We start from the raw sequence: 19796 nt of genomic DNA on the forward strand, positions 1-19796 counted from the left end.
CTCCAGAGGTTTTGCTTCTCTATTTCCTTTGCTACCGAGCAGCCACTGGGGATGCTGAAGTCATCAGCTCCCATACATGGTGTCTCTTTCAGTCTGCAGAGGAGTCTTCCAAGCGTAGAACATGGTGCGCTTTGTCTAACCTTCTCAAACCTTTGTCTTTGTCTAACCTTCTCAAACCAACAAGATTTTAGACAGCAAAATTCATACAACAACTGAAAACTGAGACAGGGCCAATATTTTTAACATCACTGCCTGCAGGAATCTCACTGAGAGGCAGCAATAGTTGTAGCTGTATCATGGGACAAGTTGTACCCAGTTTTGCAAATTTCTGCTAAGAGAATGGTTTTTTTAAAAATGAGCACATCTGTCAGTCTTTCTGAGAATGAGCTATATCTGCTGGCCTTCTGAAACTTCCAAAACAACCTGAATATCACATTTTGGCATTTAAAGATAATTAATTTCTCTGTGACTGCTTGATTAAAAAGACTCAACTAAGAACCTGGATCCAAAAGATTAAGACAAAATTATGAGCAAATAATGCAAGTGTGATTTGGCAACAGTTTTAGTAATTATATTGTGTTAGTAATTCTCAAGCACAAATACCAAAGCATTGAGTTTCATGTGGTAATTCTTATTAAAATTACATTAAAAAATACTTAGGCCCTACTCCTGCAGCTTTTTTTGTGATAATCCTCTATAATTCAGAAGGAAGTTCTGTACCTTTTCCTAGCCAGGTGGTGAATTCTTTATAGAAGAGATAATACACTGTTTTAGTAGTACAAAATCTTAAAGGCTCTCCTCATTTATTCCCTGTGAAAACATTGTGGATGAAATTTTTTCAAGATCTGAAGCAGACTGCTCTTGTTGCAGGTTGGATTGGTCACATGCAGTTGGAGGTCTAACTGCACGAAGAGCTCTTTCTGCATCACTTGATGATTTCACTCTAGCATCACAGATCAGTCACATTTGTACTTGGTCCTCAGTCTAACTATTTTATTGATTTAGAAAACAGCTAGAAAACATTTTATTAATGTAGAAAACAGGTCATTTCAAGACTGATGGTGAGGCTTTTGACACACTGGTTGAAATGGTATAATTTCACCCAGTGTTTCTTTTTGACAACAAGCATGTTGGAAAATACGCAATTTTGTGCCAACAGCAAATGATCACTACTGACTGTTCCTTCACTTACACAATGTTAAGAAAATAAAATGTGTTGTAATGGTGTCATAAAGAGAGAGTAGGCTGAGCTGCATAGATGATCAGGATATCTGGATTAACTTCCACTCTGACAGTCAGCTCTTCTGGCATGCAGAGGTCTTCCATTTCCTTCAGTGGGAATAGTGTAGACATAAAAGACCAGGCTTCAGAGCTTTTTAGCAAACTTGGGTGCCCAATTCAGCCTCTTCCATGTGTCTGATCTTCCCCATCTTCTCCACTGCAAAGATTTTTAGAGCCAAATAAAAAGACCATCACCTATGAGAATAAAATGTCCGGTATGTAGAAATGTAAATTCTGGCCAAGAGACATTAATCCAAGAATAAAGGTTTTCGAAGTTAGGAGATTATGGTAATCTCATGTCAAAAATGGAATTGTATTTCCGTTGGGTTTTATTTAATCCCATATTAGTCAACAGAGAGAGAACACAAGAAGAAAAAAGCTGCATCTTTTAAACTAGGATTGTCACAGGCTGTGGAATGTGCCTGCAGTTACAGAAATTAACCAGTTTGAAGTGGCTTGATTTTGACTGCCATGGACTCCAGGCAGTTTTCAGAACTGGGAATTTAGACTGGTTTGTCACTGCCTGGAAATTTCTAAATTGTAATGCAAGGGCAAGCAGAGATGTGCAGCACAAATATACAACTGACAGGATAAGCCTATCTGAGAATTTTGTATGTTGCAAGAGGAAGAGCCCCTCCTCTTCTCTCCCTCCTTTTCATTAGTTTCCCTTTACTCCCTTTTCTCTGTTTCTCCTTTCTCCTCTTTCTTTTCCTGTCTGCTCCCTTTTTTGTTGCTTTAAAAGCCATGTGTTATCAAGGTTGTGATGAGAAGATCTTTGCTCAGCAGTCACTCCTGACAGGTAAGTTCCCCCCATATTTATTCCTCAGTCTTCTTCCTTCTGTGGCCTCCTTTCTGTTCCTTTATATGAGACCTTGTGGGAGCAAACAAATGCCAACTAGATGGACATTTAGTTGACAAATCAGCAGTTTTCAGGAGACTTCCATTCCCAGGAAATTTCATGTGGTAATCATGTAAGGTCAGATTTCTCCCACCATTACTGCTAATGAGAAAGGAGAGTGTTTTGTAATTAGCCAGTGATTTACAGGTAATCTCCAAGGGATCAGGCTCCGTGAGCCTTCCGTGAGGAGGACAGTCACGCATCAGTCCCTGAGGTGACCCAGCGACCTGTCTGTTATAAATGCATACGTTACGAGATTGTGTAACCCTCCCCTCCTCTGTTCTATTGACAATCCACAACTGAAATTCATGGAACCAATTTGACATGGATTTTAACTAACGATGAACTTTTATTGATTGGTGTGTTGCTAGGTGCCTTGCCTCTTACCCATTAAATGCTCAATGCATGCACATATGCTGCTTCTTTTTTTCTATGCATTGAACTCAACATCCAGTCTTTCCTGCATTCCCAGGGAATGTAAGGAAGCTGCAAACACTTGGGGATGGATTGATGTCTCAAGTGCTATGGCACACAGCTCATGCATGTTGATCCACTTTATTCCACAGCTATGAATAGGAGTTACTTCACTTTCATTCAGATCAAGGAGTAGATCTGTTCTGTCGAAGCAGCCCGAAGGCCTCCAAAAGCAGGGAGTTGAGCTAAACAAGTGCTGGCATTAGCAGCAGGAAGAGGAGGCAGTAGAAATGAAAATTAGGTTTGAAAACATTTTAGAAAAAACAGTGTCAGGGTTTGTATAATGTGACAGAGCTGGTTTCTCTTGGTTTAGCATGTTACCTGAATCCAGTTTCTTTGACAGGAATTCTTGTTTGAGTTCATGTTACTTACATGCTCTAGGCTCTTAATCCTGCATAAGTGATAAAATGTCACAATGCTGTTATATTTTTTTTACTAGTTTCTGCCAGGGGATTTATTCACATTCATGCTTAGATTCAGTTTTGATGCTGAAAACAGACATTGGCGAAATCAGGACTGTATTTTGTTTTAAAAAACAAGGGAAGAATGTTCTTTTGCTGGGTCTCGAGAAACAAGCCCAAATGTGAGAAAGACACAGTTTGTTCCCAGCTGTGCCTCTGAGTTAATTCTTTATGTTCCTGCTGTTCTTCTCAAAAAGTACAAAGCAGTTTAGCATTTGTAGGTCAAAATGTGACTTATAAAAGAACATGCCGTGAGGACAAATACTGCAAAATACTGCTGCTGTGTGCAGTGTCAGTCCTGAGCATTTGCATGTGCAGGCCCTAAGTATCTTGCTTATTGCCTGTATTTTCCAGATTATAGCCAATACTCTGGTGTTGGAATTTGGGTTACAGCTTAACCTGTTTCTGGCTTATATCTGCTTATCACCAAGAGACTTTCATTTGGAATACTGATATTGAGCAAAAGTCACATCTTGAAAATTTACATTTTACTCTATTTAGTGAGTTATTATTCAACAAGGGAAATAAATTAATCAAACTGGAAACTAAAAAGTCCTCAAATACAAAAATGAAACTAAAGCAAAGGAGTGGCAGATTTTTGCTGGAAATCCATAAGAAAGTTAAGTGCAAAAGTGCTACCAAGGTACTGGCCACAGTGGGATGGAGATACTGTGCTGTCCCTTTTCAGAGTTACTGTAACACAGGTGCAGGAGTATAACCAGATTTCAGCTGGGCTGAATTGAAATCTGGTCCTTTGGATCCAGGAGTTTGGAAGGTTTCAGGTGTCGCTGGAAATAAATAATGTGCATTGAACAAAGACATCCACTTTTTTGATACATGCACATGGGCGTGTGTGCTTGTATGTGTGTATATGCATATATATAGTGTATATATAAAGAAATGAACATTTTAAAAAGCTATATATGTATATGTGTAGCATCTTATACATATAAATATATGGTCCATCATTCTAATTCCATGCACAACTGCACTATAACCATTGTGGTTTATAAGATCACACTTCATATATGCATGACTCACTGGCTTCATTCATGTTTCCATATGTATGTAGAAACATAGCAAAGCAGACATTCCTAGAGACATTGCAGGACAACCTCATTGAGATGGACATTCTCACCTCCTCCCGACATGACGGTGCTTACAATGATGGGTATGTGACACTTACGTGGTCTTCCTGTTTACTGTACAGTCATTATGATCTTTGCATGAAAGCATTTGGTCACACCAGTGATGTTTAAGGGCAACACCATTGCTGACCTCTTCCGATATGGCTTTAAAAAATTAATTTCTGGGGCTTAGAGCATTGTGTCCTGTACATATTAATGGAAAACTCATTAATATGTTAGTGAGCCACTGCATGCCATTTGCTTTTTATCCCCTTATTGTTTTGAAACTCTTTTGATTTGTAAGAAGTACCTACAGCAATTTCAACTCCCATATTAACCAAAATTAATTTAATTTTCATAAAACTCTGAAACCTTTATTGTGCTGACAGCCTGATACTTCACTGATTAACTGATATCTTCCACATACATTATTTCACAAGTAAGTGTCTGCTAGTGGTGTATGTCAGCCAAGCCTTGGAGTTTGACTTTAACCTTAACATTCTGGCACATTTATGCAAATTTTGATCACATAACTTTTAAATTATAATGGACTTTTAACTTGATAGTTGGTGCCAAAACTGTTGAATCTTGTGTTGGCAGCTCATAATTTGGTAGCCATCATTCACACAAGAGCTTATTGGTGTACTTGAGCACTGCAGGTGCCTCTTTGCTCAGAACAGATACATCTCTATCTAAAGAAATACTTCTCAAAAAGGGGATAGTATCTGACTTATTGTAATTTTTTTTCTTTTTTGTGTAAAGCATTAGTAGAAATAAAAAAATAACGAATCTTTCTCTAATGTTCAGCAGTCATGCTTAGAGTACCAGTAGAACCATGGCTGTATTAATACAGACACCTATTTTGGAAAATTATATGTTGCATTTTCCTGCATGAATTGGTGGCTTTTCTGCACTGTGATGTTTCTGCATGTGATGTTTCCCCCCGTCACTGCACAAGTAACTTCATGGGGAAAATAGAGTCACTTCTTCATCTGGTATTAGCCAGTGACTGACTCCCACGAATCCATGCTGATTGCATTTACTCTGGCTGCAAATCTGGCCCCATAAGCCGTGGCAGAATCTGCAAAGGGCACTGAGGCTGTTTCTCAGTCCTCATAAGCTCCATTTTTGTTTTACAGAAGCATGGTGGTAGATTAGTCCCCTCCATTTCCCTGGTTTCATTCCCAAAATTTGAATGCCTTTTACAGCATGATGTCCCACCTAAATCAGGTTTTTCATTTAGTATTCCCATGGACAGAAGTTCCACTGGGACATTTCATTTCAGAAACTCATGGGCTTCAGTGTGTTCTTTCCATGCTGACTTCCATGAGTGTCACCGAAGGTGCTCATGGGCTGGCTCTCAGGCTGCGTTTGTCATAATGGGCAAAATATGGTGCCTCCCAATGTGTCACTGGACAGGAAATGCTGTTGCCTTTGACAGTAATTCACACTTTTTTAAAAGTAGCCTTCTATCCAAGGTGCACTGGACTGCTTTGTGGAAGCAGGGGCTTCTCCCCACTGGCAACACACAGGACTTTGATGCTTTTAGCCACGCCATTGTCTGACACTTAAATTTGCTGGATGGGGACAGTGTGAATATTCCCCTCTGTGACAATTTGGGTGCTCTGGAATGGCTTAAGCTCCTTTTCCCCATCTCCATTCACCGATGCCACACAAAAAACGCTCTCATGCAGTGATCAATAAATTGATAAACGCCCTCCCTTCTTTAATCTGACCTCCGCTCCTCTTCAGCCTCCGTAGGGCATTTCTGTGGGAGTGCGAGCAGGCTCCCAGTTCTGCCCGTGCCACCAGTCTGTCGTAGCTGTGCTTGGGGTTTTCATCTCACTCTAACGCCAGCTCTTCCACAGAGGGGACTCCTGCCCTTGAAGAGTTCTCTGTGGCATTGTTGGCACTTTGATTTTTTCGTTTGGTTTTGTTTTCTTTTACTCTATGTGACTTGCCTTTGATTTTTATTCTTCTCTTTTGTGCATGCCGTCCATGTCTGTAGCCAGCATTGTGTGGAGCTGCTTTCCTCGTCCTGGCAGCAGTCGCCATTCTCCCACCCCACGTCTCCCTCAGCATCGATTTGTGTGAGGAGTCACTTGCTGTTGGTCTTTCTTCCCTCAGGCACTTCCTGTTCAAACCTGGAGGCACTTCTCCCCTTTTTTGTACAACGTCGCCGGGATATCCCCTGACGTCCAGCACTGTGTACTCGCCTCCCCCTAGGCCCCTTCCCAGAAGTACCTTTTCTAGGCCTGCCTTTAACCTGAAGAAACCCTATAAGTACTGTAACTGGAAATGTGCTGCTCTGAGTGCCATTGTCATCTCAGTCACGCTGGTGATCCTGCTGGCCTATTTCATAGGTAAGCTTGTTGCTGTTTGTTTTTCTTTCTTTTATTCCATTTCTCTACAAACCCTCCCGTACTGCTAATGTTTGGGAAACAGAGGGTCAAGACTGTGGTACAAAGTGACGGGTAAATAAGGCATCTGTTGATTTGTTTGTGTTGCAGTGTTGTGGTAGGGAGCTTAACACCTGTCATAAAGCCAGAAGGGCTTAGTAAAACATGAGTCATATGAGGGAGTTGTACTCCCTTCAATATCATGGACATTGTGCAGAGAAAAGTGTACCTGGAGTGAGGCAAAACCACCTGGTTTTCTCTAAGCATCCCATTAAAACAGGATGTCCCAGTCCCAGTCACATCCAGGTCCCTCAGTGCTGACTTTGGTGGGACAGGTCAGAACCAAGATCCTGGTACCCAAAAATGTGGTTTGATTCTATCATTCGGTGACACACCCATTTCAGTGACATTTAACTAATTATATTGGAGTTCACAGGGTGACCAGGAGGATGGAGAAGGACTGGGTTGAGATTGTGGTTCCTCGGGGCCTTTTTAGAGTAGGTGCTGCTAGTGAAATTTGCATCTTGGGTGGAAAAGCAGTGAATTTTTCTTTAACTGTGCATGATCTGAATTTCTTTGTTTTATGCAGCTTGTCAGTGTTCATTGCAAAAAAGCATTCTTTTTGTGTGTTGCAAAAGTAATTGAACTGCTAGAAGTGAAAACTGTATTTTTAAGCCTGTAAAGCTGGAATGTTAACATTACTTTTTCTTCAGTTCTCTTTGATATGTGTGTTATAAATGTCTTTAAAAAGTCCGTTCCTGGACTTCTATGTTAAACTGTCTGTGGTGCAAACTCCAGTTGTCAGACACTTTTAGATGTGTTCATGGGTAAAAAAAGCCCATTTCTCATGGCTCAAATGAGTCTTTTTGATTTTGCTGTGACTTGCTGTACGCTAATGATCTATAAAAGGTTGTGGTTAGAATTACAAATCTTAATCTGGATCGAAAGATTTTGCTTTCATTTTACATGAATATGATTAGCACCACCACCAAGGATTGCTTTTACTGTGTTCCTTTTATATACACTTCTTTAATGACTGATACTTTTCCACTTCTGCCTTGCATCATACTCTGGTCACTTTTATGTCTCCTGTAAGAGAAACAGGAATGATTAATTAACCAACATTAAATCAGCAGCAGTTTGATGAAATATGCAGTCAGTTTTCATCATTTGCTCTGTACATTTAGAGTCACCTTTCTCATTTGTCTGGTATTCTCCTTATGTCCTGAACATGGTTCCTTTGGACGTAATCTCCATGTATCAGAGGAGAAAGGAGAATCATTTCAGCTCAGCATAGCAGCGCCAGTTCATTCTGGAGGAGGAGAAGGAGGTGTGTGCTGGTTGATAGATGGAGAGGAGTTTGGTTTGCTGCTTTCCAACTCAGAACCTTGTCTCAGAGTTCACAAAAGATCACATGCCTGCTTAAAACCACAGTTAATGTTGTTAAGAGGAAGGTCCAGTGAGTGCCCTCCCATGTTTTTTATCCTCTCCATTGAAGTGATTTCCCTGGCATTTGCCAGACACCACGGATGGCTGGCAAGGTTCCAGAAATGCTGAGCAGGTTGAACCACTGTAATTAAGGGTCATAATTACTAATTTCTAAAGGAACTACCAATTATTAAAAATCAAATCCAATAGTTCAGTTCAGCATAAACATATTTAGCAAAGATTGCCTCTACCAGACCCAGTGTTCTGATCAACGAGAAAAAAGGCAGATATTTAATTAGATTTTGATGAAAAATTGTGTTTAATTTCGAGTATAATCAATTATTAATTACTGTAATGAGTGATTCTGGCGGGGTTTACTAATTAACTCATTTAAAAATTATGAATAACCTTTTCATTTGTAATTATTTTTTACATCCTGTCAAGTTGCAGATGAGAATTGTATCACCTAACCCAAAAGAAAAGAAATGAATGAGACAGTCAAAATGTACTTTCACTAAGTTAAACTGAGGCATTTTGCATTTTGATATGAACTATGTAATTCTTAATAGGAGCTTGTTTATTATTCCAAGTAACCTAGTCTGTTTGCAAACAAATTACTGTTTTTCCTTCAATTTTGGGCTTTCTTCCCCCTGCATTTTCTTACAGATAATTTTTCTCATGTAAGCATTACCTTGCTCTTTTAAATGCCATGGGGACAGTCTGAGTGGTAAGGTATAACTTAGTCATGAGTAAAAGGTCTAATCTGTCTAACAGTCTGAGTATTGGGAACTTGACTGCTTTCCATCTGCTCTTGTTAGTTAAAATGGAAGTTATCTTTTAATGACCATTTTCATCCTCCAGAGCAAACTGAGGTTATTGAAAAGATTCCCACTTAAGTGAATGGACTTTAGGTTGGGTCTCACTGCAACAGCTTGGCATTTAATCTGGTTTTTTGTATATTGGTTAGATAATGGAAATACTTCAGAGTGGTATATAGGCCTTCAGGATGTTCCTCACGGCATCAGGCTTGTCACAGTTTTCTATTTAATTATTAAAAACTGCCCACTGCAGGCCTTGCCTGTGTGTAGAAGTGTGGAGCTAAAGACAAATTGAAGAGACTCTGCTACGGGCAGTACTTCCCGCATGACAGACACTCAGGCACAACTGTGGTGGGTGCCCATCTGAGGCTGGCAGGGCTTCATGGGAACAACAAGGCACTGGTCATTTCTGAAGTTTTTTGCTGAAGCCAGTTTCTTTTTGAAATTCACCTGGAGAACTTGCTAAACCATTTGTTTGAGGCTAAAAGGCAGAGTTTCTGTTATTTCATGTAAGTCTTTATGACATTTAGCAGCCTGAGGTTCATTTATCTTGCTGGGCCGTTTCAAAGTGAGGAGAGGAGACATAAATAGGTGTCCATGGCAGCTGAAAGGCTGCCGTCATGTGTCAACACTGTGATCAAGGGGAAGGTTTTACAGTGCTGAGTCACTGGTCTGGAGAGATAATGACAAAAAAATATAACAGAGTGTATTAAACACCAGAAGCTGATTTTCATTTGAATTAACCAGCTTTTGATTGACTTGTTGCCCCTTTTCAAAGAGTCAGACACCATACCAAAGCAGTGGTGACAGTGCCCATCAGTGGTTTGCACACACAGAGCTTATGCAAATCCCATGAGCTCCACAGAAGTTTGTCTCATGCCGTGAGAACACCAAGGAGAAAAGCAGGGGCACATCAGGGCTGCAACATTAAGGTGATGGAACCATTGAAATCAAAGGCCTCTCTTTCCTTGAGCAGCTCAGAAGTGCCCTGCAAATTTGCTATTCCAGGAGTTCCTGAAGAGATATGACTTTAAAATTGAATTCCCCATTTTAGGATTGTCCATTCAATGGACAGCTAGACAAGAAAAATTTTCCTGGCTTTTGCTGGGATTTGGTGAGGTCTGTATAGCATCATTGAGTTCTGCCTTGGAGGGCTAATTTCTAGCAAGATTCTAATGGCAGAGACAACCTCACAAGGTGTGTTGCTATTCTAATACTTTGCCAGCAGTTCCTGTACCTTATAGATGCCAGACCTGCTAGCAGAGCATTGTAAAGAGTCTCTGGCATTGCTATACTGGTTGGGAGGAAGTTTAGAAACAGAAAATACCTGTTTGATTGTCCAGATCTCCATGCCCAGCAGCTGTTTGGCTAGGTCTGTGGAACAGTTTCTGAATTAATTAGTGATGGAGAATGGTTTCTGGCTGTTTAAACAGAAGTTATTATCCTCTCCCTGATGTAGATTCCAGACTAGATGGAAGTACAATTTGATGGTGTTAGGCACTTGCAATTTTCCTATACTTAAGCGTGTGCTGCGGTTGCATTGCATGAACAGCAAGAAAGATGGGCATTTGATTTAGATTAAAGCTAGGGCTGGAAAATATATTATGAAGCCAAAACAGTCATTCCTTTTGATTGGAGTCAGAGCTCTCTACTTTTCAGCTCTGTGTTCATTTGTAAGTCTGTACAGATGCAGCTTCACTTGAAGAACAGTGTTGCTTGCTGCAGGCAAAATGCTTTGACAGTAAAAGTGTGCTAGGACTATGATGTGTTTTATAAAGCGTCTTTCTTTTTATTGTCTAAGAATCACCCCGAAAGCTAACTTTAGCTCTGTTTGTCCATGATTCTTTGATGCTATGGAGCAAACCCAATTTAAAGCAGCTCTCCAAAGCTCTTAGAAATCTAATTAGTTAGCAATGGATGTGTAGTGTACCAATTACCATGGTGTTTACATAGTAAGAGATCAATAGGGAAAGTTACCAATGCTTAATTATTAAACTTGATCCATATCTATTAATCCTACATTTATACCTTGATATTAAGGTTATAAATAAATATAAAGCAATTTATTACCCTGCCAACAGGCTACTTTCACTTTCTGCTTTAATATTTATTTTCTGATCCCGGATTAAGTTCTATTTTGCTACTGTTGACATTTGTTCTTTTGATTTACAAGGATTTTAAATCAAAATCTTTGAATGTTTTCTGTTTCCGTCTTGTCTTTGATAAAAGGCAGAAATGGGAGCTAAACAATCTGTTCTAGGAAGGCCTTTATGTTATGAAGTCAATCTGTTACCTCAAACAGAGCTTTGAGGTCCTTTTTTCGTTCGTTCACATCTTCACAAAATCACTGTGTTCTGTTCACTCAGTAACTGCAAACTCATTTACTTAATTTTACCCTTAATCAATAAAAGTGTCAGATCCAGTCTAAAAGGTGCTTTAGTATTTCCAGTGATATATTTTGTGTATTGTAAATGTTTGTGAAACTACATTCCAGGACACTGGTTGAGTTGAGACACCATCACGAGCCAGCACTACATTTTTTTCCTGTGTAGTATAACTTGAATATGTGGTGTTTTGTTTTTTTCTATTAAAGCTGGCTCTTATTGTACCAAATGCAGATAAACATTGGTGGGGCGAGAGGATTAGTGCCTCCCTCACTAAGCAGGACAGTTTAGATGACATTTAGCTCTTCCTTTCATACCACTGACATTTAGGAAATAAGGGTCTTAATCTTGTTGTGCGCATGCTTCTCTTAAACTGCAGCAACTCCATTTCCTTCAGCACTGGTTCAAATACAGTCATAGTCAGTGGCATTGGGCCCAGTGTTTGCAATGGAGCTGGAAAAATCTGCATGTATTTTTATAAATTCCTGGTTCTGGAAATTGACCTGACTGAAGATAAAATATAAGTCATGACAGATCTTAACCCTTCCATCCAGTTTTGAATGATCTTATTTTGTTGTTGTGTCTCAAATTTTGCCCCTGTAGATTTTCTCAGAAAGGCTAAGGCATGAAAAGAGTCTCAATCCCATGGAGAGATACCATCAATTTAAGAGTCTGTCTCACTACTCAAAAATGCGTGGAGTTGCAGAAATCTTTTTGCATTTTTTGTTCTGTAGCAGAGAGATGGGAAGGTCAAGGACTCCGTGTTCACCTCAGTCACACTTCACTATGTTAGAGAATTAGCGAGGGCAGCTGCTGTGGGTACAATTTATAAGAGGCTGGTGAGTAGCAGTGAGCTCAGGAAAGCTGCCTCAGGTAATCTGGCAGAATAAACTTTCCCTGGCCAGTTCCACAATGAAATAGTGACTCAAATGCTTCAGCCCCACCTCTTTACTAGCATTGCCCCTCTCAAAATGCCTGCACAAATGGAGAGTAATTATTGGAGAAAAGAGAAAGATACAAAATTAAATCAGAGAGTAGGTTTAGATGGACACTGGAGAGAATTTTTTTACTGTGAGAGTGGTGAGGCAGTGGCATGGGTTGCTGGAGATGTGGCTGCCCCATCCCTGAAAGAGGTCAAGACCAAGTTGGATGGGGCTTTGAGCAACCTGGTCTAGTGGAATGTGTCCCTGTCCATGGCAGGGTGGTTGGAAACTAGATGGTTTTCTTTTCTTTAAGGTCCTTTCCAACCCGAAGCATTGTAGGATTCTGTGTAAATTAAAACTACAGTGGGTTACATTCAGTCTTATATTTGTGCCTGTTTTGTTGTCTTTTGCTGCACCTTTAAGTACATGGTGGTATGAATTATAATGTAGACCTTTTATTTTCTATCACTTGCAAAGTCATCAAGAGCTCTTTGTATTATTAGGTGATTGTGTGCATCTTTTTTTTTACTTTGAATTTTCCAGTGTATGTTTGGATAGCAGCTACTCTTAGCTTTATAATTTAGAGCGAAGGAAGTACAAGTGATGTGTCCACTATTGTGCCTGAAAATAAAAGTGATAAAGGTACAAGATGCCACTTTAAATTTATTCTTGTTAAGATCAGTTCATTCAGGTGCGTATTAAAAACCTTGCCATAGAAACTCCATTAAAGAACATTCACTGTTTCAATCTAAATAAGATTTGTAACCTGAACTTAAAAGTGTTGTGATTAGAGAAATGATGGATAGGCATTTGAAAGAATCACAGAATCACTTAGGCTGGAAAGGACCTCTACGATCATTGTGTCCAACCTTCAATGGAACATGACAATGTCAAATAAAATACAGCAAAAAGTGCCATGTCAAGTTGTTTCTTGAGCACCTCCAGGCATGATGACTCCACCGCCTCCCTGGGCAGTCCATTTCATTGCTTAACAACCCTTTCCTTGAAGAAATTCTTCTCTTGTCCAGTCTGCACCTCCTCTGGCACAGCTTGAGACTCTGTCCTCTTGTCCTGTCACTTGCTGCCTGGGTAAAGAAGCTGACCCTCCCAAGCTCCTTTCAGGTGGCTGTAAAGAGCAATAAGACCCCCGTTTGAGTCTCCTTTTGTCCAGGATAAACACCCCAGCTCCCTCAGCCACTCTTCATAGGACTTACTCTCTAGACCCTTCACGGGCTTCCTTTCCTTTTTTGGACTCAAAGGAGAGACACTTCTGCAAGAAAGTATTACTGAAAAAGTGGAGCAGAAGATATTGCAGACCTGCTTATTTTGCCAGACTTGCCCAGTCTGTGGAAACTGGGAAGTACTAAAACGTAGTACTAAAATGTCATCCATGAGATGACAATATGTTCTGAACTTGGCGGCAAAATTTCTGCTTTGCAAAGTGGTTAGTACTTCTTCAGAGTCTACAGTGATAAATATACTGGGATAGTTTACATCTTTTCTCAACTAATTCAGTTTATTGCAGGCAGGAAGAAGCCTAAGGATTCCCATAACTTTCATTTAAAACTGTTTTCTCAATTTTCAGTAAGTTAAAATCCATTAACTATCACATCATGCAGACTGACCTCTTTGCACATCGAAGCCCAGCAAACCCCAGCTACTTACTCTACCTGTTTTACATAGGTAAGTCACATATGTCCTTCAGCTGGCTTCTTCCCAGCTTATATGTGTAAGCATCCCATTAGGTCTTTCTGGGTTATAAAAGTTACACTAGGATATTGTTGTACAGCATTTTCTTGTTCTTACTCCTTAAGTCATTTGCTCTCTTTGCTTTCCAGTTGCCACTGTCCCATCTCATGGACAGTTTGTGGTCCATTATCCAAAGTATATAGGCTGACCATTGACACTGTTTGAATCATTCAAATTTAGTTACTGCCCTGCTTTTCTGTTTTTCTGTTCTGCCCTCATCATTGTATTTCTCACTTGAAGTATTGAGCTACATGTTTAGCAATCCATGATTTTATATTTACTTACATAACACTGATGCAAATGTTGAATAATTTCAGGCTAACTATCAGTTGTTCAACTTCACAAGAAATTCTAACGCGATGATTATTCAACAGCAGTGATAATTTTAATGTCTTTCAGTTAGTTTTTAAATACATGTATACATGTCTTTATACCCTTCAAAAATGCTTGTTTGTTTAATCACATCAAACTAAATCACATATCTTGCTAAACTGTAATCTTGTCAAAGAAGGAGTAACTGTTTTTTAAGATCTGTTGTTCAGAAAAGCAATATGGTTGGCCTGAGATACCGTACATTGACTTTCTTTATTCTTTATCAGTTCAATTCTATGGTTTTTGTTATTTTGTCTGTAGTAGATATCAGACTACCCAAACCAAGTGACTTGTATCCTGTCCTTTTCCCTTCTTAAATATTTGTAGAGCATTAATCTTGTTCTAATTTCTTGGTAGCTGGTTCAGTATTAATCAGTGAGTCAGATTCTTCCTTCTTCTTTACTGGGTACAAGTTAAATGAGCCTGCAGATTTAAAAATGTTTGTCCTTCAATAGATGTACTTCAGTATAATTCCTGGTTACTAATGGACCGGAAAAAACTTATTTCCTGTGAAATTATTGCATTATTGTAGTTATTTTCTGAAGCTAGAACAAAAATTCTTACTGAATGCTTCAGTCTTTACTACACCATTATTAGCAATTTCCCTATCTCCATCAATATTGCCGCTCATTTTGCTAGGTTTCAGTGCACTTAAAAAAAAGTTCTATTGTTCTGTAGGTTTTTTCCAAGACTATTTTTTCTTGATGTCCTCAGCTTCTTTTTGCCTCTCTCCCTGGCTTTAGATTTATATAGATTACTCTCTGTTCCCCTAGTGTTCTGGCTTTTATATGCTACTTTTTTTTATTTCCGCTTATTGTTTTATTTTGACACTGATTGAATAGGTCCTTTTGTCAAAGTCTGATCCTCTTTCATCATTGTGGGATCACTGGAAGAATGACTTCCATTCAGAAGTAGACCACCAATATAACTGATTATTTAACCAGTTGAAAGTGGGTTGTGGCTATGCATCCAGCGGGCTCCATCTGATCTGGGAGTCTGCATCAGTGTGCCATGAAACCATGCATTAGTTGGCCCTTTAGATGTCTGATCCTTCCTTAAAATTAAGAATCTTTAATACAAGGAGAGATTAATGTAATTCCATCTGGTTTTATTAAATGGTCAGATACAGGCTCTCAACCCATAAGCTTTTATCAGTTGCTTTTAGTGAGGTTTTATAGTTGCTCTAAGCTCCCAGAAAAGAAAATAACAGCAGGCTGACTCCAGAAGTGCTGGCCTTGTCTTTATGACAGTGGCACAGATGTGCTGCTATAATCTTTATTTCACAACTTAGATTGACCTTTGTGCACAGATGCTGAAAAAATCAGTTTTACGGATCTTTATATGTCTTGTGGAAGGAGTTTTCTTTGAGTCCATGTTTTTATTCCATACTAATTAGTGTGAAATAATGGAATTTAATTGCAGTTAAGTGGAGACAGAAAGAATTGTTTCCCGTAATGGGCTTTTTCAATGTTTTTAAATACCAAACGTTTTTGTGGCTAACTAGTCATAGAGTAATCTCAATTAGGGATGTCACTGGCAGTGAAAAATGCTCCTTGGTATAGTTTAGTGTTTATCTCCCATTGTTTTCTAGCATAAATTAAAAGATGGCTTCAAAGCCTGCTTTGCAGCCAGGTTATGCATTTCTATTGAATGTGCGCAGTGATGTATTGTCAGAGGTTTTTACCTGTAGTTAAAATTGAGCTATGTAGTAGACAGACATCATTATAGGGTGAGGTGTTGTTGTTAAGTATACTGCTCAGGTAACATTCCGATGACCTGTGAAATAATGAACAGAATGTCCAGTCCACTCTTTTCCTCTTTGTCAAGATTTCAAGCCACTGTTTATGCTGAAACTTAAAAGCTCTGGAAGGACCACTTCCATACTTCCCTTTGAGATAGTAGGCTCTGGTGCTCTATAGACAGAGGTTGTTGAATCTTTGTGTTTCAATGCTAGCCTATAAACTCTCCCATCATCTCCAGCTTTTCCTATCTTCCTCTCCATTTGATTTTATGATACCTTAACTTCCAAGTGTGTCCCTGTTGCTCTTGCCTAGGCAGATGATGACAACAGGATATGTTGGCTGTTTTCAAATATGGTAGCGTGTGAAACAGCAGCAGCATCTCACCTTGCTTGCTCAGTACAACTGCAGCATCACTTCATTGTGAAAAGAAACTCTTTAAAAAGCAAAGCAGAACCAGGCAGTTGGCAGAAATGATAGCTATGCTTACCCTAAGTATTTCAAAAGAAAATCTAATTGGAGTATCAATGGAGAGAATCCATTTCAATTATGGCAGAAATTATAATGAAATCAAGCATTAAAAGAGTTTCCAGAGGCTTTTGGTTAAAAAAAAATCCTTCAATCTAAGCATAATGATGTTCCAAAACAGCATTAATCTTGATGGTTAGTAAGAATTTATTGATTTTAGTACACCTTCCCCAGTCATACTGTATCATAGGCTACTCCAGGTTGTGGAACATATACATGGGACCACTCTAGGTGCCCAGCTGGTCCAGAAGGGATACATTTCTCTACTGTTAAACTCCTATGGGTATTCAGACCCAAACCAGCTGTTAAGAATGATCTCTGGTCTTTGCCAGCTGAACAGTGCACAGGAATTTGGAAGGTATTGGCTGATCAGAGGCAGTGCCATGGGTAGAGTTCTTTCTAACAAATAAATGTTACAGAACATCAAGTTATCCTGCTTAGTACTGTTTAATTCACTACTATCAACTTAAGTCTTGAGGATGCAGGGGCAAAGCAGTGTGTTGGGCCCCCAAGCAAGCATTTTCTTACATTTGTATTTAATGATAAACCAGAATTATCATGGCCTAAATTATCACAAGGGAATGTCTGGGCATCTCCCTACAAGAAAGACATTGAGGTGCTGGATGGAACATGTCCAGAGATAGACAACAGAGGTGGGGAAGGGATGGAGCACAAGTCTGATAAGAAGCAGCTGGGGGTGTTTAGCCTGAAGAAAATGAGGCTCAGGTGGACTTTATATCTCTCTACAACCGCCTGAAAGGAGATTGTACCAGGTGAGGGTCGGCCTCTTCTCCCAGGCAGCCAGTGATAGGACCAGGGGAAATGTCTGTAAGTTACACCAGGGGAGGTTTAGATTGGGTATTAGGAAAGGTTTCTTCATTGAAAGGGTTGTCAAGCAGTGGAAGAGGCTGCCCATGGTGAAATGCTTGGAACTGTTCAAAAGGCACATGGATGTGGCAGATGGAGATGTGGTTTAATGGTGAACGTGTCAGTGCTGGGTTAGTGGTTGGACTTGATGATCTTAGAGGTCTTTTCCAACTTTTATGATTCTGTGATTCTATAGCCTAAATAGATGTGAGAGCAGGCATCTGGATCCACCAGGTGATGTGGCACTCATTTAGGCAAAATTCTGCTTTTGGATCTGCTGTTGTTCTCTGTTTGTATTGCAGAAGTACTGAAGTGATGGAGAATCATGACACCTCTTTTTTTTATTAGGTAGAATAAGCAATAGTGTGTACTTTATCACACCTCTGATCCACCCTGAGCTGGCTACCACAAAACTAGAAAATCTGAGTTCACACATGCTCAGTAGGGACCTATTTAGAGTGCAGTAGGAAAATTGTCCATGCCGAGTGTTCCTTCCCTTTCCAACCCCCTCCTACTGCTACAAAGCAGACTGCACATATGGCATCCCTAGAAAGCAATTGAATGTGCTACAATGCTGGAGTTGCCAGGGTTGAGTGGTAATTTCTGTGCAATTGTTCTGCTCAGCATTGGGCCAGTGGAAAAAAATAGCCTGTGATGAGGGAATTAAAGGCTATTACAGAGTACATATGCATACAGGGGCTGATGTAAAATCACAAAAGCAGTCTTAATTCTGTTCTTTGCTCATTTTTGAGTGCTTGACTTGGCAAACTTCGGGGTTTTTTAGCAACTGCTTTTTTTAGGTAAAATTAAATATAAAGATGTCTGTGGGTCTTTCTAGAACACTGTGGGTTGCACTTGCTAGCACTTGACTTAGTCTATGTGCTGGATTTAGTTCTAAGTCCAAGGGAACAAATCATCAGGTTGTGTTTTGTTATTGAGAGAGCTTTTTACTCTGATCTGAACCTTTCATTTTGATTTATAGCATCTGAAAGTATTGTGCTGGATTTTGCTCATGGTCTCTGGACAGACACAAAAATTATTGTGCTGTTAATTGTGCTGTGTCACCCACTTTATCCACTTTCTCAGACTGTGCATTTGTATCCATTTGCCAAGCTTTTGTACAGAAAAAAAAAGGATTTTTCCCCCCTTCAAAGAGTATTTGTTTTTCTAGTATATGTAAAGAAAAACTAGAAAATAAACTAAAACATTCCTAGACTGCTTTAAACTTACCTGTGTTTTTGTCATCCAAAGCAGCTAAAACAACAAAATACTCCTGAACACTGGTACAGTTAAAATTTCTTCGTATCTCTTCCAGCTGGCTCAAGGCTGACAGGATTCTGCTTTAGAGCTCAGTTTTGACAATGCTGATGAACACTCTGGCCCAGATCTACAAAATGTGTAAATTTGTTCTCAACTTTAAACACCTCCATCATTCTCTTGAAGTCACCAGATTTACTTAGGCTAAGTAAAGCTCAAGTTAAACCTGTGCTTTGGACATCAAGGGATTCTGAGACTGCCATTTTGTTAATTTTTCTTATATCAACTAGCACAGCCCAACTGGGGCTCTGGTGCTTTTAGAATGTGCATAGTGACTAATAACACTAATGCAGTTTTCAGCTGATTTTAGGATTAAAACACAAGCAGTGGTCTCAAAGACATTTACTTGTCTTACTACAATAAAATCATGTGCGTGTTCAGAAGGACAGATGAGCAGGCAGCCATCTGAGAGATCAGCTCGCACATCAAATTCTACAGCAATATTCAGATCTTCATGCTTAAACTGGGATATTTGATTTAAACTGTGATCCCACCTCTGTTGTGTTGGGGTTTTAGAATAAGAGAGATGTAGTTTGTGACTTCTGCGCAGCAAACTGTGGTTTTTAGTCTTTGGGCAAATTATTGTATTATTTTTGGAAGATAGGTTTTCTGAAAGTTCCCTAGTTGAGATAACAAGGAAGGAAGCATGAGAGAGCTAATGGATTTACCTATGTAAATGACACCATTTTTAATTAATGCCTCACAATTTATATGTGTGTAATGAAAGGGCATTTGTAAAATTAGACTGTCCACAACAGGCTAGCCCAGAATTTTTGTAAATGCAAAGCAGGATAAGAGGCCCTCTGGTAGAGCTGCCTGTCCTCATTTCTCTAATTGAAGTGAATACCCCGGTGGGAAATCGATTATTTTTAATATAGATACACAAATTAAAACTCCATTTGGAGGTATAGTGGGACCATCTTATAATTGACTTTGATCTTGAAGAAATATCTCCATAATATTTATTTTAATACTGTCTCTGCCAAAAAGGATATCTAGAAGGCAAAATATTATTTTACTGAGAAAAGCCT

The 19796-nt window shown here is 39.4% G+C and overlaps 1 protein-coding gene across 5 annotated transcripts in view; it reads left to right on the forward strand.

Annotated features, from left to right (window-relative positions):
• TENM4 (teneurin transmembrane protein 4) overlaps window positions 1-19796 on the forward strand; it is a 594684-nt gene that overhangs the window by 389582 nt on the left and 185306 nt on the right. For 3 of the 5 annotated variants that reach the window (XM_058018887.1, XM_058018888.1, XM_058018889.1), the window contains exon 7: window positions 6369-6604. In XM_058018887.1, coding sequence (XP_057874870.1) covers window positions 6369-6604 — 236 coding nt within the window. Of the gene's footprint in view, window positions 1-4186; window positions 4286-6368; window positions 6605-19796 lie in introns of all 5 variants that reach the window. The other 2 variants (XM_058018885.1, XM_058018886.1) reach the window with 1 other exon arrangement.

Source organism: Melospiza georgiana, chromosome 2, assembly GCF_028018845.1.
Source record: "Melospiza georgiana isolate bMelGeo1 chromosome 2, bMelGeo1.pri, whole genome shotgun sequence".
Classification (NCBI taxonomy): Eukaryota; Metazoa; Chordata; class Aves; order Passeriformes; family Passerellidae; genus Melospiza; species Melospiza georgiana.